Source organism: Camarhynchus parvulus, chromosome 6 (genome assembly GCF_901933205.1).
Source record: "Camarhynchus parvulus chromosome 6, STF_HiC, whole genome shotgun sequence".
Classification (NCBI taxonomy): Eukaryota; Metazoa; Chordata; class Aves; order Passeriformes; family Thraupidae; genus Camarhynchus; species Camarhynchus parvulus.
This window is the reverse complement of record NC_044576.1, coordinates 29,557,287-29,579,721: the sequence shown is the minus strand read 5'-3', so window position 1 is coordinate 29,579,721 and position 22,435 is coordinate 29,557,287. Positions and strand designations below refer to the sequence as shown.

The 22,435-nt window shown below is 40.4% G+C and overlaps 1 protein-coding gene across 2 annotated transcripts in view; it reads left to right on the top strand.

Annotated features, from left to right (window-relative positions):
• The window catches only part of CACUL1 (CDK2 associated cullin domain 1), a 41,326-nt gene extending 28,845 nt beyond the window's left edge, over nt 1–12,481 (top strand). For both annotated transcript variants that reach the window (XM_030950999.1, XM_030950998.1), the window contains 4 exons: nt 6,759–6,848; nt 9,245–9,383; nt 11,494–11,537; nt 11,976–12,481. In XM_030950999.1, the coding sequence (XP_030806859.1) occupies nt 6,759–6,848; nt 9,245–9,383; nt 11,494–11,537; nt 11,976–12,016 (314 nt within the window). In that variant the 3' untranslated portion in view covers nt 12,017–12,481. The remainder of the gene's footprint in view (nt 1–6,758; nt 6,849–9,244; nt 9,384–11,493; nt 11,538–11,975) is intronic.
• The last annotated feature ends 9,954 nt before the right edge of the window (nt 12,482–22,435 follow it).

Genomic DNA, 22,435 nt, shown 5'->3' with positions numbered 1-22,435 from the left:
ATGCATTGCTACTTTCTAAAAAGTACCAGAAAAGTTAACTCGAACATTAACAGCTATTTAACAATGAAATTGTCCAGCTTTTTGATTCAGCAGGTAGAAATGCAATGCAAAATTATAGAGAATGAATCTATTTGTATCTTTTAGAAGCTGATGAATGCAGCAGGGAGGATGTTGCCTGAGCAGGGATTCTCCTGTTGCTGTGCAGTGCCTCAGTAGGGGTGTTTGTTGCTCTGTGGGCACCCAGCCCTGTGTATTTAGCAGCTGTGTTTTGCTGTGCTGACCTCCCAAAGCCTGTTGATGTCAGTGAAGCAAGGGATCCTCCTCATCTCTTCAGCTGTGTGCTGCTTTGACAGAATGCCTTTCATTAATGAGTGCCATGTCCAGCTTTTGTTTGTGGATACAGAACTCTGTTTGAGAGGAGCAGTGCAAAAGGCTGAGAGAAGGATTGTGATTGATGCCAAGTTCACTCTACAGCTACAACAGAGACCACAGCGTTTGTTTTGATGTGTGCTTTTATTCACTCCCCTTGCCTCACCCTTTGGCACAGATAGACAAGAAAAAGATGGATTGAATTGACATTCCCTCTGTTTGAGGTGGCATTTCTTCCCTCCTCCTCAATTTTGTCACCTGTCTCAAACAATCTGCACATGAGAAGCAACCTATTACTGCCTTGATGCACAAACTGCAGAGAAAACGCCTGACAAGGGGAGAAAACACTCTCCTGGTGTCTCAGCTTCTTGCAGAGAGCATTGCCCCCAGCCTTTCTGTACGCTGCTGACATTGAAGAAGTTGTTCTTTGTGCTTCTCATTTCCTTGTCACATTTAATGACTGTTTCAGAAGGAAAATGATCTTGTTCTTGAATGTCTGTCCTGAGCTGCTTTTGACAGCAGTGCCTGGAGCATCATTGTAGGTTTGGTGCAGCAGAACCACGAGCTTTTATCTGAAAGGTTTGGGCCCTGCAGGAAGAGCTGGGGTTTCATTGCATGATTTAGGCTATGTCTGCATCAGTAAGTGGGGTGGTGTAAAGGGAGCAGGTATGAAATTGCCTCCCTGCTGGTATTGAGGACCCAGTGTTGACCTCTCCCTTCCTTTTTGAAGAGTTTTATTTCCTCCTTGTTCATGTCTACTCCTTTGGACAGAGTGCCAGGGAGTAGCAGTTTGAGCACATCTGGTTGAATCTTGCCCAAAAGGAATTAAAGTAATATGCTCCAAGACAGCTCTGTCATACCAACCAAGGAGCTGCAGTGTGGGGATGATCAGTGAATTTGCTTCAAAATCACATTTCTAATCTGAACTAAAGCTTTCATATAGAACCTGCCCTCAGGAGTTTGAAATCATTATTCTTTTTGGTTTGGGATTCAGGGTGGCTACTGTGATGACAGAAGCAATGTGTTTTAAAAATGTCTTTTTTGATTACTGAGGCGCTTTCTTTCTGCAATATATTGGATGTTAGCCTCTAGACACTGCTTTGCTTTCTCCTTAAACTCTGAAAAGTTAGTATGAGAAGAAAATCTGCACAACTCTACTCTGCCATGGTCATAAACTGTATTTCTTGCTTTTAAGTTTGAGACAGAAAAAAAGGGAGATTTCTTTAAAAAATAAATATTAAAAAAAGCAGAATGACTGGCCTGTGGAGTAACTCTGTCCTTAGAATTAGCATATGTGTCAGGATAGGTTAAAATGAAATCAGATTTCTTCCTCAGGACCTTAAAAATGAAGAAAGGTAGTGGAAAACTAGGAGAAAATACCAGTTAATACCAGTGGGTTTGTGCCAGACTAAACCAGGGTGATTTCTGTTAGAATTCCTCTGAACCGAAAAGCTAATGTACTCTTTTCCTCAGCTATGAAGGTGTTGAGGTTGCTGCTTCTGACAGTAATTGATTTGGGGGTAAGAGGATTCTGTAGGATAAAAAGTCCTTTTTTTGAGATGTAGGGAAGGGATGCAATTATTCTGAAGTTCTTTATTAAAAATAATTATAGAAGAATTTTATACATGTACAGGATTGTGAATTTCATTATTTAATTTCTAACTTACTTTATGTTGGCAGAGAGTTTAATCATTTCAAGTTTCCAATTCTAACCTTCAGTGTTCTCCTTCCTTCTTTCCTTCCAAATATTGATAAACACAGATAACTGATAGTGAAAATCAGCTGCAGTATTGTTCCACTTCTTTTCCAGTGAAGGGGAGTGTGCTGGGATGCTGCTGTTGCAGGAAAGTCAACCATTCCTTCAAAACTCTTGTCACATGAATGTCACCCTTTTCTTAGACCTCAGCAGACACCTTTACACTCTGCAGGACTAACTAAGAGAGCTTTTGTAGCTGCTAATGTTTTATACCCTCTGTGCTCTGTAGATCTGATGGAATAATCAATATTTACATGCTCAGCTGTTTAAGGGGCCCATCACTAATATTGAAGTCACAGCTGTAATTTGACAGCTAAGGACTAAGTAATTGTGTTGTAACAATACTGGAAGCAGTCTGGGTTGTTACCAAGTATTGTAGAACACATTCAAATTCTTTAAATAACAATCTACATGCAAATTTTGTCTCTGAACTAAACCTTTCATGAAAGAAAGAAAGAACTCTAGGCCATTTTAAAAACTTGCAGCTACGTTTCTTATTTTCCTTGTTTCATGTTGATTGAGTTGCAGCACCTCAAATTAAGTTGGAAAATACAGTCTCAGGTAATGCCCACCATGGTTAATCTAGCTCCTTGGCAAAGAAATAGGAATAATATTCCAGTTTCAATAAGACCTCATAAAATTGTAAATGTGAAAATACCACCCTATTTTCCAATTACACAAGTCCAAAAGCATATATCTCTACATTTATAGCTTTGTTTTTCATATTTATTTTTTTTACAGCACTGAATATTTTCCATGTGATTAAGACTCGGAATTTTTATTTTGTTGCATTTTTACTATGTACTCAATAAAGCTTTTGGTCTGTGTAATGAATATTTTAAGTAAGCTGTGGCTTTATTAAATGCCTGGTGGAAAATGCATAGTAATAAAATTTTTTAATGTTTTTTTTTCTGATCTACACTTTAATTCATTACAAACTTACAACGAATCTAAGTTAGTAAAAATTTATTTTTAGTTCTGTTTAAAGGAAGATAAAATCCCTGGATCATGAGGAGTTTGATATAACTGCAAATGTGAGGGTTAAGCCAAAGAGAATGTCAGTTTTCATTCAAAAGGCTTTTGAAGTTCTAGATCCGTAGTTAATATGGAGGAACTGAAGAAGTGAAAAGGTAATATATGATCAAGTTGCGTCAGACAGTTTAATAATAAAATAGGCAGCAGGTAAAAAACAAACAAACAAAAAACAAACCAGAAATGCCAAATAGCAACAATAAAAAACAAACACAAAACCTGACCACCCTACAGAAAGCCACAGCACAAAATGGCAACAAGAAGACCTTTCCAGCTGCATTTTGCCTGGCAGCTGTGGCAGTTCCCTCCCTGGTTAATTGCTGTTGGCACTGGGGTTCAGTCCAGTGCTTTGCATGGACTGGGATAAAGGAACCATCTTCAGGGTGAATGGGATTTTATCACAGTGAAGTGGAAATGTTTGTGTGGTCAGATGGACCCTGAACAGTTTGGCTGAGGGAAAGGTAATTTATCCTACTACAGATTTCACTCCATGGGATCTACAGAAGAAGGCAGAAATGCTCTGCACTTTTGTAAGGGCTCAGTTCCCTGGAAGTACTGAAGTTGTCACTCTGCACAATAATACAGACATTGCACACACAGTGGAATTAAGTCCTGAAAAGCACAGTTTGTACAGCAGGACAAAGATTCCAGCATCTGTTTATGTTAAGCAATGGGTTCTGCTGCTGTTGGAGACTGGAGAGCACAGCTGACTAGTGCCTTGGTGTGGAAGCTGCTGGGGTTGCTTTTAGTGGGAATATGGTTTCTAATTTTTTTAAGGTGCATTGTTGAGTAGTTACAACTTTGAACACATCTGCCTAAGTCACACCTAGGTATGATTTGTGAAAATAGCTTACTTAGAAATTCTGTTAGATTACTACAGAGGGAGGAAAAAAGCCTTTGTTGCGGAGGTTTAGCTGTTCTGCCAGAAAAATTATATCTTCAGTAAGTAAAATAAATCTATTTTCAAGGGACTGTTGAAGGATAGAAAAAGCTTTTTAGAACAGCTAAACCCTAGTTTCTGCAAGTCAGTCTTGAGTTATGAACAAGTGAATTCCAGCTTGTTGAGATATCATCTGCTACTCCTGGAATTACTGGGCTCCTGGATGTTGCCCCAGGTGCCTCACTGTAATTAGGAAGTGGCTTAAATGTTCACCAAGGGCCGTGGTTCTCCAGTGCTGCTGTGCAGCATTGGGGTCACTTGGTTACTGCAGAGTACCTGAAGTGTTGCAGGTTCACACCTCACTCCAATACTGTTCATTCACTGTTTCTCAAGAATCCTTGAGGCCATTTTGGGTATTGTGTTCAAGAATATTTCAAAGCATTTTGTATCTTTCTGCATTTAATACTTTTCATCATGGGAACCCATACTTCTCTTCTTTGATTCTGCCAGGAGTTATTTTCCAGATTCTTTCCAGGTTAATTAACTTGTTTGCATGTTAGTTATGTAGTCTGTAGAATCTGGTGTTAATTTGTGAGCACTGTGGAGGTGGTCAGATGGTATGATGCCATTACCACCCTCATTCAGCTGAGGTTCAGTTTTATTTTGCCTCTCCCTCCTCTATCTTTGTAAATGCTGCAGATGCAGTTCTGGGAGTGGGTACAAGGAGTCTGTGCAATATCTGTGTTGTATACTCTGATTAATTATTCTAATAAAGCAAGAGTCAAAGCCTTAGTATTTGTTAGTGTTTTGTAAGATTGTAAAATAACAAGAGATAATTTCAGCCTGTCTGGCAGAGCTGTTTCTATTCCTTGAGTGAGCCTCTCAAGAAGTAATGCAGGGTTGAATGAATGTCTAAGTTTGTTTCATTGCAAACCTGAAGATGAATTCATGTACAAAGAAGTTTTGCGTCTTTGCATATTAGTTTACAACTTTGTCTTTAAATTTACATTGAGATCTTTTGCTTCTATCCAGAGAGGTGTCTTGTTTGCTCTTATGGAAATCATTCTGAAAACACAAATCCTATAGCAGTGCCATTCATTTTTTGAGGCTTGATGTTCAGCTTTTGGACAAGCTGGGTTAGTTCATACTGTATTAGTTCATACTGTTGATGCTGCTTATTGAACTGGATATTGTTTAATTTTTTTAATGACAATCAGGAAATACATGGCATTACTTTGTTATCTTGTTGAACATAATACTGTCATGATTGTATTTATTGATTGTAAATCAGGAGTGAGTGATTTAAATCTGCTTTGTAGCAGGTGATGTGTGCATCTGCAGAAAGCAAGATAAGAAATGTTAATTTCTGAAGCTGCAGTAATGAAGATTTTTTAATTAATTTGTTTTGCATAATTTAATGTCTGCATATGAAGAACAAATTCACAGTTCTTTGGATACTCTGCAAATCTTTTGGTGATGCTTAGGCTGAAGTGGCCACAGTCTAATTAAAGACAGAAATATTTCTATATGCACACACATTGTTTGGATTGTGCATTACTGTCACATAAAGCACTATGCCCATTTTAATTCTGTGATTTCCAACTTTCTTGGCTGCCAAGAGGCTGTTTGACAAACCTTTAGGAAAGGGGCTGTAAATATGTCATTACAGAACAAATCACAGGCTCTCATACTCTCAAGGCTTCTGCTGAAATGAGCAAGCACTTTTAAGATGGCTCTTTGTAAAACAAATTCATCTGTAACAGTAAAATATAACAACTTTGATTACTTGAAGGTTAAAAAAAATATTTTCTTTTCATTTCCCTATGACATGAGCCACTTAAATAATTTCAGAAAGAGAAGAAAAAACATGCTACTGAAGATTTTTCTTTTTATTTAAGTGTTGTAGTGGCAGATGCTGAAGCCAGAACTAGAGATGCTCTGAAGCTTACAAAGCAGAGCTTCTCCAATGGATGCCCAAGAGACATGTCCCTTGGGTAGAATTGTAAGAGTCATTTCTCCTCCTGGGGTGGGCACAGAAAGGTGCTCACCTGCGTGGTAGAGAAATAAAAATCAAGATGTAGCAGGTTGGTTTACACTTCCTTAATTTCCTCTTGTGTGTGTTTCTGTAATTCAGATGTATGTACAAAGTTAATATAAATCCAAATAAGGATAAAAACCTGCACATCACAACATAAACAGTGAATGTGCTATTGGCAGGTTTTCCCTCAAGAGGAAGGTGCAGTTATTAACTTGTGTTTAAAAGAACAACTTTTCTTTCTGGATGTTTACAATTTTTGCACTACACAAGTGCATAGACTTTCAATCCATCTTAGTTTTGTGTGCAGGATTCTAAATGCTGTAAAGATTTGTGGATCTACAGGTGTTTGACACACTTGGTATGAGTTTGCTTCAGTTCTATGTCTGAATACTTAAAGCCATCACCTGCTTGTTTTTGCTGAACCTCTGCTACCTCCAATGAGCGAAAAAGAAGTTATGACACATTTTCACTCTACATAGTTTGAGCAGGATACTTCTATCTAAAGGTGATATTTTATTCTCTTGAGAATAAGTTTGAAATCAGATATGTGGCTGTTTTCTTTGGGAGGACATCAGGTGCCAAAAAAAGTGCCATTAGTGTATATTTTTGATTAAAAGAATCTATGTGTAAGAACCTGTATTTCTTGCTTGGACAAGTTGCTGATTGTGTTAATTTTGTTTCAGCTTTACTTTTGGAAGCTCAGTCAACACCGTTTCAAATAACTCCTTCAACCATGGCAAATATTGTGAAAGGCCTGTATACACTACGACCAGGTAAAAAGGAAAAATGTTTGTGCTGATCTCGTCCTGTGATTGTGATTTGTTTGCCAAAATATGTCTGCTCTCTTAACTAACGCACAGTTAACAATCAGTCTGTTGTGTTTTGTGCATCATAATACATCAGTTCCACCCTGGTTCTTGTTGACTGTCTCTCACCTGGGCAAGGTACTGTGTGAATACCAAATACTTTAAAAAAAAACCAACCCAGTCCCTCTGTTCTGGAGATGAAGGGAAGATCCATTCCTTTTCTGTAGAAATAAGGAAAGAAGGATGTTAATGGGTCAGTCATGGTGGAAATTTAGAAGTATTGAAATGGTGAAAGTTGTGTTGAGAGTCACTCTTCAAACAACCTCTTTGGCATAAGGTGAATGATTGTCTGTTTCTCTTATGAAGCCATTGTTTTGTTGGTAATATTTAATGGAAGAGCTTAATTTAACTTGTGAATACATTGTGGCATTGTATGCTGTAACAATTGTATTGAAAGGAAAATGGTGTTGCAGACTTTAATCAGTTTTGTAGAAGAGTCTTCCAAGTTTTGGAGAACTGAGGAGAGCCTCACCCTGTATTTGAGAAGTTATTGGAATTAGGAAGTGTTCACAATATCCATAAATAAATGGTAGTTTCCCTTCCTTTTACAGTACTGACAGTTTCTTACTGTGGCGTGCCTGAGAGGATTGTGCCTGAGCTTCAGTCTATTTTTGCAGTCCCCATTTGTGGAAATAGAAATGAGAATGGAAATCCCTTAAAAAAAGCTTTAGTGCAATATTTAGCATGTGTACAAACCAGGAATATAGTGGACTATACGTGTACAAAATGCACTTTCTGTAAACAAAGATTATTTTTACATCAGCAAAATGAACATACTTCCATCAATTTTAAGACAATGCTAATTTCAGTTTTAGAAAATGTTCAGGACCAAAGATAGGAAGGGTATATACATAAGTATAAAAGTATTACTCTTTTAAAAGCAATTCAGTGTGGTTGTTCTTTGACCACACTTCATATTGTAGGTGATGGACTTGTGATTTCACAGTTTTCCATTTCAGATGATCCCTGTCTTGCTGTCCACAGCACAGCAGACACGGCTTTGGGTTGGTACCATGGGACAAACCAGATTTTGAGTAGTTGAAGAGCCCAGGATAGACTTCTTGGTGTATAAGTCTGTTCTTTGGTGATCCTAGTTGGTGATGGGGGATGAATTCTGAATCAGTCAGAGCAGGGGTTCCTCTTGAGGCAGTGCTGCTCACTTTCCCTATGGGGTTGCTCCATTGGTGTCTGGTGGGACTGCTGAGCAGGTAACTGGGGCCAGGGGAAGGTGCTGTGGGGTTGGAGCAGCCTGGGGGTGTCTGAGTGCCCTGGCTGGTAGCCAGGGGCTTCCCTTCTCATTCTCTTCCTTTGTTTCCTCCTCAGGTTGAAAGTTCCTAACAGCTGTCACATTTCCAAACTCTTTTAATCCCACCTTAGTACTGGGGCCAGTCCTTTTTAAAGTCTCTACCACTGCTCTGGATTAGTGGGTCAAGTGCTCCCTCAGTTGGTTTGCAGGATTATGGGAATTGTATAAAAACCTGTCATGTTCCTTAGTGAATTAAAAACCTTTTTTCTAAGTAAAGATCAAATTTCAGGTAGCTCCTACAGCCTGTGGGGAGTCTGGCTGCAGAAATAGTTGAGGGCTATTTATTTTTCTCAGAACTTGCTATATAGTTGCTGTAAACCCAATTTTCATCCCTTGCTTAGTCTTAAAGCCTTGAAGCAACTTCAAGGTAAATTGTCTTGCTCCTGTAAAACAGTGTTCAGTGTAGTGAAATTAAATCACATTTCTGTCCTGAAGCTGAACTAGTACAGGTTAGACTTATATTATGAACATTAAAGATGTGTTTGTGTAAGCTTTGGAAGATTAGTGAGAGAAATGCATGAATTCCTTTGAAATGGAGATCAAGGAGTAGAGTTGTATGATGATACTACTGTGATTTTTAGAAATAAGGCTCAGGAGAGAGAAGGGTATATTTTAGGGATAGATTTCCTGGAGTGCAGTGTTACAATCATTACCTAATTATCCAAGTGAGTTTGCTGATATCAGTTGCCTGTCCTTAAGAGTGTCCAGGGACTCAGCAGGTCCTGTGAGATGCAGCAAGAACTGAATTTCAGTTTGATGATGAGGTTGAGAAAAATAGTACTTCTTCTATCTACATGTAAACATCTGATTTCAACAGTCTCATTATTTGTTCTGCTTTAAGGCATGATTTCTTTGGATTTGGGGGGTTTTCTTTTCCTTTTTTTTTAAATTCAAGATCCTAATATGTATTCAAAATAAAGTTACGTATGTCAAACAGTAAAAATGTCACAAAATATCTCTTCCATATATTTTGTTATTGCTTTCTCTCTTCTTGCAGAATGGGTACAGATGGCACCAGCTTTATTTTCTAAATTCATCCCAAATATTCTACCCCCTGCTGTGGAATCTGAGCTTCAGGAATATGCTGCTCAAGACCAGAAACTTCAAAGAGAGCTTATTCAGAATGGATTTACTAGGTAATAATTATTAATCTTTAGTAGTGATTGTGCAGGACAGCGCTGAAATGATTAACAATGGATACTCCTAAAAACACTGACGAAATAATTTAAGAGTTAATGCAGAACCTTCACAATTCAGTATCTGAAATATGGCCTTATTTTCAATGTCTTTTGAGCACTAACAGCCCTACAGATGGTATCTAAAAAGTAGATAATGTAAGGCTTGACATTTTTTGATCAGGTTGCTTGCAGTTCTTGCATCCCTGGGTTTTGGTTCTGCTTCTGCTGCATGATCATGGTTCTGTTCAACTTTAACCTTTAATTTGGCTGTTTATTTTCTGTAAGCTCTCTTTTATTCATGAGGCTTCTGGAAATGTCAGTTTTCTCCTTACTCTGCTTTCAGAGTTATTTATACAGGCAAGGTGTTCATTTTAAATAGACATTTCCCATCTGAGTGTTGAATCAGGGAGGGGGAAAAGGGAGAGGAACAAACAGTAAAAAACACAGCAGAAAATGTTCATACTGTAAATTGTTCCCTCTGGGCAGTGCCTGTTGCTCTGTACTCTTCTATTTTTCTGCCCAGACAGAGGCATGGCACTTTCACCATTTCTGCAGTACACTCACAATATAAGATCAGGCTGGGGAACCCTCATGCTCTACTCCCAAGAGGTTCATTTCTTCATAAAGAGAAAATATCTTTATTTTTTCTGTTACCTGTGCAATGCTGAGTCTGGCCCTGTAGTTTGAGCATCCCCTAGATGTGGATATGTTTAGTACTGGATGTATTTCTGGATTTCATACCCCAAGGTTTTCCTCAAAGGTCATCTCTCTTTTCACAGCTTGGTAAATTATTGAGCTGCAGAGCTGTACCATTGACCCAAATGCAAATGATGTGGTGCAGACTCTTTCCTTGTAAAGGCTGCCTGTTGAGGAAAAGAATTTTTTGAGAGATCAGCATCATAATAAAACCATTAGATCTTGGGCTGAGAAAAGCAGTGCATTTGGCCCAAGAAATAGAAGTGTGAGACTCTGTAACTGAGTAGGCTTGTAATGCTGACAAAAGAATGTAATGTACAGAGCAAAACAGAAAAGGGAACAATTTGGTGTTGTCAGACTTTCAGTCTTACTAATTCTGTAGGTGGCTGATAATAGTTCTGCTTACAAGTACATTTCACCAGTTTCACATTGCTTAGAGAACTAAATGTGACATTTCAAGTACTAACAGTCTATATCCACAAACCCAACTGGTTTTTTGAAATAAATTTTGCCTTGCAATGGTTAGTGTCCCTTAGTACCCTTCCCAGCCTTTCCTACAGTCTCTCATCCTTCTAGAACCAGCCAAAGAACTTGACAGCCAAATCTCTCATTTTCAGCTAACTAAAGAAAAACATTTTTCAAACCAGTTGGTTTTGTGGGTATAGACTGTTAGTACTTGAAATGTCACGTTTGGTTCTCTAAGCAGTGTGAAACTGGTGAAATGCACGTGTAAGCAGAACTGTTATCAGCCACCTACAGAATTAGTAAGATTGAAAGCAATAACCATGGGGAACACAGCACCGTGAGGTGTAATTGCACATCAGCTTCTAGTTGAAGAACAACAGCTGATCAACACCATTAAGTGCTAAAATCTTCTGCTTAAAGAGCAAGTGTTGTCAGCTCAGACTTGCTTAGAGTCTTTAAGATTCAGGAGTGTCTTTTCAGACTGACAGATGCAGAATTTTTTCATGTAGTTCTGTGAAGTTTGGTTGAGGAGTTCAAAGTGAGGAAAAAATTTTATGCATGTTTTAAGTTCCAACTGCATATGAACATTTTTTTTCTCATCTTCATTTTGTAAAAAATTATCCTCTGAGAGAAGCCTACTGTCTGTAGCAAAAGGATGAGCTGATTAAATCTATGAAATATAGCTTACACTTTCAATAAATTGAGTAGTAGTAGTAGTAGTAGTATTACTATGTTTGCATTTTTTTCCTAAATCTCTAGAAGCTGCTGATTGTGCTAAAATGTTTCAGTGTTGTTTTGAAGATCACAGGATGTTTGGGGTTGATAGGGACCTTTGAAGGTCCAGAAGATCAGGGAGATCTTTACTTGAGGTTATCCTGAAAACATCTTTCTTTACCTTCTCCCACAGAGGTGACCAGTCACGCAAGAGAGCTGGAGAAGAGTTAACTTACAGTAAGTACAGATCCAGCCCTGCCCTCACAGCTTGGCCAGACAGCTCCTGCTGGAATTCTGGGTTCTCAGGGTGGGGAGAGGTGTCAGAGGCTGCATCTCCACATGGAACAGCTGTCTGCAATGTAACCTTTCCCATGCCAAGAAATAATAAAAACTGCTTGGATGTGGAGCGGAATGGAATCTGTTCTGGTACTGTTGTTAACTTCTCCTCATTTTATGGCCCTCTTGCCACCAAGTTTCCTCATGTGCTTTCAGCTGAGTATGTTCACTTTATTCCCTGCCATAAAATGTCACTGTTTTATGATGAACTCTTAGTGCAGACTGAAAAGACTGAGTGGACATTTCTGTGTGAATGTTTTGCAGACACTGCTGTGTTTTGGGGGATTTAACGTGGAAGTTTAACATGAGAGAATTTCTTAACTTTTTCTGTAATTTCAGATGGCTCATCAGCTTGTGCAAGCTCCAGGGGATACAGATAGTGAATATACTGGATCAGCTTCTATTCCTAGCCAGAACAGACACTGGAGGAGCACAGGTGATATCTGGAGCCTCCTTTGGCAACTGCTGATACTCAAGCTCTGACACAAACTATGCCTCAAAGAAGAGTTTTGGACTTTCTTCTTTATATTTTAAAATGTCAGTTGCTGCTACAGTTGGAATGACTTTGAAAGACAAATTCCTTGGTCTGGTCTATCAACAGGCTCTTCTTCTGTGACCTTTGTGAGGAATGCACCTTGAAAAACAATTCTTTCAAAGTGGGAATGGGCAGCCAAAATCAGCAGCTTCCAAAAGCATTAGAATGGAAGAATCCTTTTTGCACTCTTTTCTTACTATTAAGGACATTCTTAAAACTAGTTAACATGTCAGTGTATTAGATTTTAAACTTCAAGTTATTTTCTGGAGCTTCTACTTAAATAATAAGAATAAAGTTTCATTATTTTGCAGTATTTGTTTGTTAGTTTAAAACCTGTCACCTTTCAAGAGTTGGTCCCATATAAATGTATCTTCTGTCAGGGAGTTTTGAATTCCAGATTTTTCTTTTATCTCTTTTTTTGTTACTTGGTATTTTGAAATCTGTTTTCCTATGTGTTTGTACTCTGTGCCTTCAGCTTGTGCACTTTTCGACTTTATAGACCATGTTTTGTTACTGCAAAATGTGTTCTTGAGGAAAAACTTGATGTGAACAAACATGCTGCAAAGTTGCACTTTTCTCTTGCATTAATAGGAAGTGAAAATAAGGAGGAAGGAAGGAAAGTTGAACCTATCACCATCACTAATAGTGACTTGGAAGATTGTCCCCAGTTATTTTTCACGTGTATTAAGTGTTTAATGCAGGGACCAACTCTTGTAGAATCTCCCTCACTGATATTTCGTTGGACTGGATGATCCTTGTCCCTTCCAACTCAGACTATTCTGTGATTCTATGATTCCGTAATTGCAATAGATGAAGATGAGAATTCCAGACTGAACAAAATACCAGGATGTAGTTTATGTTGTGCTCTGTAAGAACATTGTGAGCAAAACTCTGCAGTCTGGTAGCTCTGCAAAGTGCATCTCCATCAGCACAAGATTTGCACTGGGCTGAGCAACGGTACCTGTCCAACATCACTGTGTGGCTCCTGTGCCATTTCTCCTGCTGGGGGGATGTGATGGAGCTGTGACAGTGGGTGTAGTCAGAATCAGGGATTTCAGGAGTGATGTCAAGTGTGCATGTACCCATCTGCCTCCTGCCTCCAGTTTTGTGTCCTGGAGATCCAGCTGAGCCCATCTCCAGGGGATCTGGGCCTAGGGGCTAAGTCTGCTCATTGTGATGTAGGTTTTAATCAGCAGTATGGCTAATGCAGCTCTTTCATGAGGGGAGAAACATACTTGAAAAAGCAGTTTGATTACAGGGTTTGGGGTTTTTTTTCATTATTATGGATTTATTTTTTATCACCTTTAGTTATGAAGAGAAATAAGTTGGTAATATAAAAAAAATCTTTCTGAAGTGAAATAAAAGTTTTTTCAGTTTTGTCTGGCACAACTCTTATGCCTGTTTTAAAAAACAAGACAAAATACCAACACAACTCCTTTCATGCTTGTATGGGTTCATGACAAAATGCAAGAAAAAAAGAAATAAATAGATGCGGCAGGGACAAAGTTTCTTTTTGTTTTGTATGCGGGCTTTATGTCAGAGGATTTAACTCCATCAGTGTCCCACCAGCCACTTTGGCAATGTGATTTAGTTGGAGGGTGGGGAGGAAGAATGAGTTTGACACTGCTGGGATTGAGAGATTCAAATATGATTTTCCTATGTCTTTCTTTGCATATTTGCAAAGCCTGTTTAATTTTGAGGAAGTGTTTCTTTTCCAAGTAAGACCTAAATGCTTCAGTGTTTTGTGTTCAATGTAAAGCAATGCCAGCAATCTGAATTCATCCCCAGTGGTGTAAACCAAGCTCTCTGAAAGGGATTTTCAGGTGTTGGTAGTGTCTGCTTCAACTTTGCTACCAGCTGCTTAAGTTGGAGCAGAATTAGATAAAATCAGGGGGTTTGACAATTTTGTTGAAGTGTGCTGTGGAGAAGTTAATGAAGGCTAATAAGGAACAAAAATAATTTGCCATCTTCCAGGTTTTTAAACTCTTGGCTTTAAACAAAAATAAAACCTCTGATAGTGTCCTTAGCTTTAAAAATCACTGTCTGCTGAAATGGCAATATTCTTGAGTTAAGAATAGATGCATTAACCTAATTTGGTTAAATTTGTTTACAACTTCATTACCATCCTGGTTCACACAGTACAGCAACCAAGCTCTGCCATCTCTGTCAAGTGGTCACAGTTTTTCTCTGGTCTTAAAGTGGTTTTACTGCTTCAGGTTTGTAAATAACATGTAGTGCTTTTGCTTCATGTCTGAGGCAAGGGTTTAACATTCCTTTTCCATTGCATTATGTTTGGGACACAAACTCCTAGAGTGACAATTCCATCAAAAGGTAAAGCATTCCTGTCAGTGTGGTCCACTGTGTATGCACTGAGTAGGGCTTGGATGCTTCTAGTCCTGTTTAGCATTGTCACCACTGCCCCCATGCCTGAGGAATCTGTTTGTTAAGCACTGTATTATGTTGTAAATTTGGCATTATTTACATAATGCTGAAATGTTGTTTATCTGTTGAAGACATTATCATTGTGACTGAGCATGGAACAGAATACAGGATATTACACTAAATTATTTTGTTTCTCTGTAAACTTGCATTTTACTTACAGTCAAACTAACTCAGCCAACTTAAGCATTGGTACTGTAAAACCAGAATTACCAACAGCATGATTCTAACTTCAGTATTTAATTTAACCAAATAACTTTTTGTGAATCTGTTGCATCTGTAGCTTACTCTGTTAAGCAGTGAAGTTGGTTATACAATGGATGTCCTCTTTATGTTGCACTGGTTCTATAGCCAAGCTTGCTACATTAAAATATTTTTAGATTAATTTCATTTCTTTATTTGAGAAGTTGAAATATTTGAATTCAGCATGCTGACTGTCAAAGAGTTGTTGATACATGGTCAAGATGGTCTTTGGTACAAATGATGGGGTTGGTGGTTTAACCAAGTAGGTACCCAACTCTTCTTCAGCTGCATCTCCTTCCTGCAGTTGTTGGGGAAATGTTTACAGATTAATGCATTGAAGTTTTTGACTCCTGTCATTTGATGGAAGTGTGATCAGCCATACTCATCCCTTTTAATTTGTCCCTGACATGATTATTCACTTTCTAAAAATTACAAAAACCAAACAAAACCCCCAAGAACTACAAAGGGCATGTTTTGAGTGACTGAAAAATGTTTCTCATGTACACTGTGACAACCCTAGTGAAAGGAGTATTCTGTAGAACTATGGAATAAAAAACAACCACTTGAATTTGACTCCTGTCATCAACCCAGCTCCAGCAGAGAGAAAACAAAGAATTTTGGTTTTGTTTTGTTTTTTTTTTTATTTTTGTGTGATGCCTTGACATGCACAAGGTGTCCAGAGGGCACTTAGTTCAGCTCTCAGTGTGGGCCTTTTGGGTCAGTCGACTGCAACCATCCTGGATTTCTTCTGGGATAAACAAGGATATTTTTGGTAGCTAACAAACTTCAGGTATGGGTAATCATGGCAGGCACGAACCAGGTGTGGATTTATTCTGGCAGGTGTCATTCCAGTAGTTACAAGCCATGGGAATTTACTTGGCAAATTTAGCACAAGTCAGTGTGATATTGGCCCAACAAGATACTTTAATGCCCCTAGTGCCTGTTAAAAGAAAAAGGCTGGAGAATCTAAATTTCACCCTTGTAGCACTGAAATAGAGTGGCTTCAAATGAGGACCAGAATCACCTGTGAGGGAAAGTTGTCCCCTGTCTATCAGGGAGGACAGAAAATCAGCATTACTGCATGAGCAAAACAGGGCAAACTTGCTGATTTGGCCTCAGCTGGAAACTCCTTGATGAAGTGCTTTGTGCTTTGCTAGAGAGAGTGAGGGAAAGGATTAAACCAATGTTATCTTGATCTAGCCAGAATGACTTGTTAAGGGGATTCCAAAATTCCATAGGCAATGAGTACTCAGAAATCCCTTCTGGCTGTCTCTGGAATGCTCCAGATACACTTGGTTAATGTTCATCTTTCTGAGCTTCTGCTATCTGACCTAATTAGCACAGAACAGGAATGTTGACTTGCCTAATGATGACAACAGGGTGGATTTAGTAATGGCACTTATTGCCTCATTAGTATTGTTTTTCAATTAGTGTTCCTTACGAGGAGCTGTTCCAGTTTCAGTGTTGACCTGGGCCTCTGTTAGAGAGCAGTGGATAATTTATTTGTTATTACTCATGGTTTGCACCACTGGCCATTTATCAGCAAACTGGATGGCTTTGTACAGAGAACAGTTCATGAATTAATTTCTCAGGGTGGTCGGTAGATGCTTCCTTGTGCATGAGATGCATTTCCAGCATGGGAGCTCCAGTTCCATTATGGGATAGGTGGGATAGGTCTGAAGGCTCTGCTGAGGCAGTCCCTGGGGTGAGTGTCACACTGCTGTCCTGTGGGAACATCCAGTGACCATGGAGTGAATTGCACTGCCAGCAAGCGCCCCAAATGCCTCTACACAGCCTCCATGGGAGAGCTCATGGACTGTAAACTCACCTCTTAGCTGTCTGTTCCTGTGGCAGGAGTGGCTGAGCAGTGACATTCAGTTTGAAACAGATCAGGGCTTGAAATCTAAGGATTATCTATTCCGGATTCAAATTCCCTGTATGGTCAATGTGGAAAAAAAAAAAAAAAAGACTTCTCTAGCAGGTACCACCCATTAGTAAATGGATGTGCTCCCAGATTTCTGGTTTGAGGTCTCAGTTACTGGCCATGGGCTGCTGGTACTTGAACCCACCTCGTGGAAGGAGCTGGAAGCAGAACTTGGCAGCAGGACCAGTCCTACCTGTGCAAGAGCAGAAGGAAAACAGCCTGCTTGGCTCTTTTTCTTAATTGCTTCTGTATTAAGTCTTTATTGAGCAGGCACCTGCTGTTCCCAGTTGCTTGGGCAGCCTCAGTTGTTTCAGGTGCACGGTTTGGATATCTGTTGGAATGGATCTGAGGCAGCATTCCATCCAAGCTATAAAATAATCATTGCCCTTAAAATGCAGAGATGCGTCATACCTGGTGATTATCCACTTGTTTTGGAAATAATCTCATTATCCTACTTGTTCCCTCAGTTACAACTTCTGAATACATATTCAAGTGAAATGTGCTTGCCAGCCATGGCTCTGATCTGCTTCAGAGAGTGCCATAGTTACTGATATGCAGGGGAGTGACACTCATGAAGTGAAATCCTGCTTCCATGCTTGTTTCCCTCTGGGAATGTGACATGGAATGAAAAACTGCATCTTCCAGTTCGCTCTGGTATAATTATGTTTTATTATTTCTTTCTTAATAATTCCCAGCATTGAATTTGCCTTTTCTTACTAGCTGCTGTGTATCAAGCTAACCCTTCTTACAGCTGTTACAGTGCCAGGATGCCCTTTGTGGGTAGCAGCAACTCCTCCTTGTGCAAGCAGAATTAGGATCACGTTTTGCCAGTGCCTCTCTTTGTAAGTCACTGCAATCAGATGTGTTTGGAGCTATCACTCCCTTGCTGAGTGAAATGAAGTCCTGTAGTTCTTTGTAGCCGATGTTCTGCACTTCCCTGGGTGATGATGGCATGTGAACTTCATGTGTCACTGTTCACCTCCTTGTCAGCTTGTTGTGAGCACTGCAATGAGCAGGACCCCAGTGCTGTGGGAATGTGATTCTGACCTCTTTCTGCTGGGAGCAGTCAGTTCCTGTTGTGCAGCTTCCCATTTACGTGGAAGAGCTTCTCCATTATAGGAATTGCTGGGCAGACCTAAGGGTTTGAACTCTCACATCACAGGTGACAAAAGTTCAGGTGGAAATTTGTGGTGTCGCGCTCTGCCCCTGCTGATGAATTGGGGATTTCCTTGGGTAAAAGGAAACAAGAAAAATTTTGGCAGGGTATATCATCTGCTCTATTTAGCAAAGAGTTTCTCAAATCTGCTGCAAACTCTCTGAACTTGGACTGATAAGTTTATAACTTGCCAGGTCCTCTTGTCAGCTTGCCAGCACAGCTGCTCATCCTGGGAGGATCTCCTGGCACCTGAAGGTCCAAACTGAGAGAAGGAGGCTGAGCAGAGCAGTGCAGCAGCCCCAGTGGTTCTGGCTGAGTTGTCACATCCACACTGCTGCTGTTTCATCTGCAGGGCCCTTCAGTGCCTCATTGTCACCCTTCTCTGATTGTTACTTTAAATAAGCCACAGTCAGTGATCTGCAAATGTCAGGAATCACCTTTGAGGCACATTGACCAAAGCCACCGTGCCCCTCCTGAGTGAAATCATCTCTGGGCTCTGTAAGAAATCAAAATTGTGGCTTCCTGTTTCCAAATCCTGGACAAATCCAAATCCCGGGTGGGATGGGCATGGAGAGTCTGTGCTCAGCAGTGCAGGGCTGGGTGCACAGTGGTCCCTGGGCCACATGTGCTGCAGGAAGGTTTTGAATTACAGGTGTAATGGCAGTGAGTGTATGCCCAGGGCTAACCTTCAGAGATGGGAGGTGGTTTGCCCAATAAAGGGGAAACTAAAGATTATCCTTTGCTCTGTATTTATGTAAGTGAGCAGAAAATGGCTTTGAGCTGTAAGAGAGCAGGTTAGACATTAGAAAGAAATTCTTTACTCAGGGTGGCAGACCCTGGCACAGGGTGCCCAGAGCAGCTGGGGCTGCCCCTGGATCCCTGGCAATGCCCAAGGCCAGGCTGGACAGGGCTTGGAGCAGCCTGGGACAGTGGGAGGTGTCCCTGCCATGGCAGGGGTGGCACTGAATGGGATTTAAGGTCCCTTCCAACCCAAACCAGCCACTGTTTCTATGAAAACACCACTCTCCCGTGGGCTTTGGGAAGAAAGGAGCAGAAAGCTGAATCCATCTGGGCAAACTAGGAAACATTGTCCTGCCAGAGCAGCAGGGACTGCCCCTGGCTGGTTGAGGGCATTTTCCTCATGTTCCAGAGTTTAGAGCTGTGTGCTGATAGAAGTGTTCTGGGGACAGTGGGATTGGCCAGCCTGGCTGGGAGCTGTGTGCTGGGAGGGCAGGGAGTCATTGTACCCCCAAATGGTGCTTGTGCTCCTTTCAGCCATTCCCAGGGCAGGACAAACCACCCTTCAGCTGATTTAGCTGCTTTGCAGCCAGATGTTTGTTGTATATAAAGTATTTCAAGAGCTCTATTGATTTTTAAAAGCATCCTGAAAACACAATACATTTGAAGTTAGTTCCTAGGGGAGCTAATTTAACTTTCTGCTGGTTTGCATCCTCTGAGTGACTTAGCTCAAGATTGCTTTAGTCTGATGAATTCTACTTCTGTTGAATACAAACAAATGCTTGGGCCATTATTATATTATTCTCTTTGTTTGTGGGCTACATATGCACAGGAAAAAGCCCAACATGTCTGGCTGCTTTTAATTGAACTATGTGACTTATTTGATTTTTCATCAGTCAAATTAAGGCTAATAAACTGAATTTAAAGCAAAAGAAGGATATTCATACAGAAGAAATAACTCTTCTCTTGGCTAGATAAATTTCAAACAACAGCTTTGGCTCTCAATATTAATCTCTGAGAATTTTCAGAGTCATAAAGAGCTAATTTAAAAAGCCCTGGGTCATGTTGGATATGCCAACTCATGAGCAGAATGGAGGAAGCACTTCACCACTTGGGAGAGCTTATCTCTGACCAAAAACTGAGACTATGCAAAGCTTGTGTGTGCCCCAATAGGCACAATTTCAGCATTTTTTAGCTTTGCAGTGTGTTGCCCGAGTTGTGTCTGAAATTTGTAACTTTTCATATGGTTTTCACATATTGTCTCTATTTCAGCTGTCCAGTGTCTTTTGGCTGGATCATGCTGGACACCTTCAAATCCCCATCTTCCCCCCTAGCCAGGGCACAGTCTGAGCTACTTTGTGTGCCTCCAAAATCAGGTGTTTGGAGGAGAAAGGCAGGGACAGGACAGGACTGCTTAGTTCAGGAAGAACAGCAGAGCACCCAGACAGTCTCTGCCTTTTTCTGAGGAGAAACACCATGACCTGAAATCCTCTGGATTTAGTAATCCTAATCTGTGCTTCTGGCTGTCCAGATGTGCTCTGGAGAGCCTTTACACCATGTTAGGGCTGTCTGCATCCTTTTCTCTCTCCAGGCTCCTGCCCTTGAGTGCTGCTCTGGAGTGGGCAGCACTGCTGCAGCTGGGTGAGGCTGCAGCTGTCAAGGCAGCTTTAATCTCTCTCCTGTGTGCATGATGTACTGGCAATCCTTGAGCAATGTTGCATTTTAATTTCCCTTAATGGTTATTTGCAAAATGGATGAAAATATTGACAGCTTGATATTTCAAAACAGATTGAAATCTTAGGTACTTCTAGCGTCAACATAATTGCTTTCTCGGGAATGGGGGAATTAATTTAAATATATTTAAATTTTCTACCAGTAATTCTAGTCTGTTATTCTGTAGTTGTTGCTGTGCTGTCATGTTCTCCTGATTTGTAGGTTCCAACATTGTATGATTTTCTTTTGCTGTCACTTTTTTGTAGCCTACTTCAATATGTATGAAGTTGCAGATGTGTTCTCTCTGGTTTTATTCTCAAGTCATCGAAACTTGTCACTTTTTCTGCCTTTCACTCTGACTCAGAGCTGTCAGAAAGACTTGTTCCCACTTGGTGGAGAATTCCTGGAAGTTGAAGAGATAAAAACACCCAACTTTCAGTAATCTGCCTGATTACTGAAAAACACTAAGTGGGGTCTCTTTGGGGACATCCGTGCTGAGGATGGATGTGTCTGGCCAGCTGGCAGTGCTGGCCATTGCTTCAGCATGTCAGGGGTTAGTTTCTTGTCCATATTTTAGTAAGAAAATATACTTTAAGTTCCTCTAAACCATAAAACAAGCCTGGTACCACAAAATGAAGTGGTGGTTGTAAGGAAAACAGTGAAACAAGATGACAAAAACCAGCGGTGAAGGATTCCAGGGGTACAGACACAGAGTGAAGCTCTTCCCCTGCTGAACTTGTCAGAGACTTCCCTGCAAAATACCAAATGCTGCAGTTTTGAGCTGAGATGTTTGTGCAGGGAAGTGCTCAGACATGTGGCTGCATCCAGTCTTGCACAAGGAAGGAAACAGCACTCAGCTGTTCTTTAAACTATGCACAAAGCAAACAGGGATGTTCTGTAAAACTGGGACATGTGAAAGATCCATACAGAGTCTGGTTAGGCAATAAATGACACAATTTATTAGAGTCTGCTGAGGCCTCAGAGAGTTCATTGCAGATCATTTCCTTCATCAAGGAATGGTAAAGGAGATGCTATGGGCTCAGTTTGCCTGCAGTGTTGTCTGAGCCTTGGTGGTGGAGAGGTGGAAAGGCTTTCCCTGAGGAAATGGCTCTGCTCACAGCTCTTGAGGGATGGCAGCACCAAAACAGCTGAAGAAAACACATCAGTGGCCATACAAGTGCTCAGCCTGCAATGTCTGCCAAACACAGATTGCCTGGTGCTCTTTGGGCCATTCCTTGGATGGGTGGGTGGATGGATGGATGGATGGATGGATAGATAGATAGGTAGGTAATAGATATAGATAGATGATAGATATAGATAGATAGAGATATAGAGATACAGATAGAGATAGATATAAATAGATGATAGATAGATAGATAGATAGATAGATAGATGATAGATAGATAGATAGATAGATAGATAGATAGATAGATAGATAGATAGATAGATAGATAGATAGATAGATAGATTTCTCCATGAGTTAACAGAGCTGCCTGGCCTCTTGGTAAATATAGGGAAACCTGTGGGTTCCAGTAGCAACATAATGTTACACAAAATGCCATTGGAAGGACCAGGACTTCCCTACTCGATTACTCCAGAAGGAATTGTGGAATTGTTTTGCAAGGGACTGTCAGACCAGTAACTTGTGTGAGGAGAAGCAGGTATAGTTATTTGGGTTCCTTTCAAACTCGTAATTATGTCCTAATTGTAAGTGCTGAATGCTTTTTTGAATTGCCCATAAATTGCATTACTCTAGCATTAAGATTAATTTTGATGTTAGTGAATGTCTCTGCTTAGTGGAGGTCATTGAGTTACACCAGGAGAAATCTCATTTTAAGGGAAGGAAAGGAGACCTTGGGACTGGAACAAAAGGTCCCCTCATGGTAATGCCATAAAGTCACTTACCAAAACTCACTGGGGGTTTTCCCACAGAGGTACACATTTCCTGATGCTGAAAGACACAAAACCAGGCACGGGAGAGGATTCCTGCTGTGTGCCCTCCCTGAGCCAGCTTCCTGCAGGATCAGGTAGGCACCAGCTCATGGCCCTTG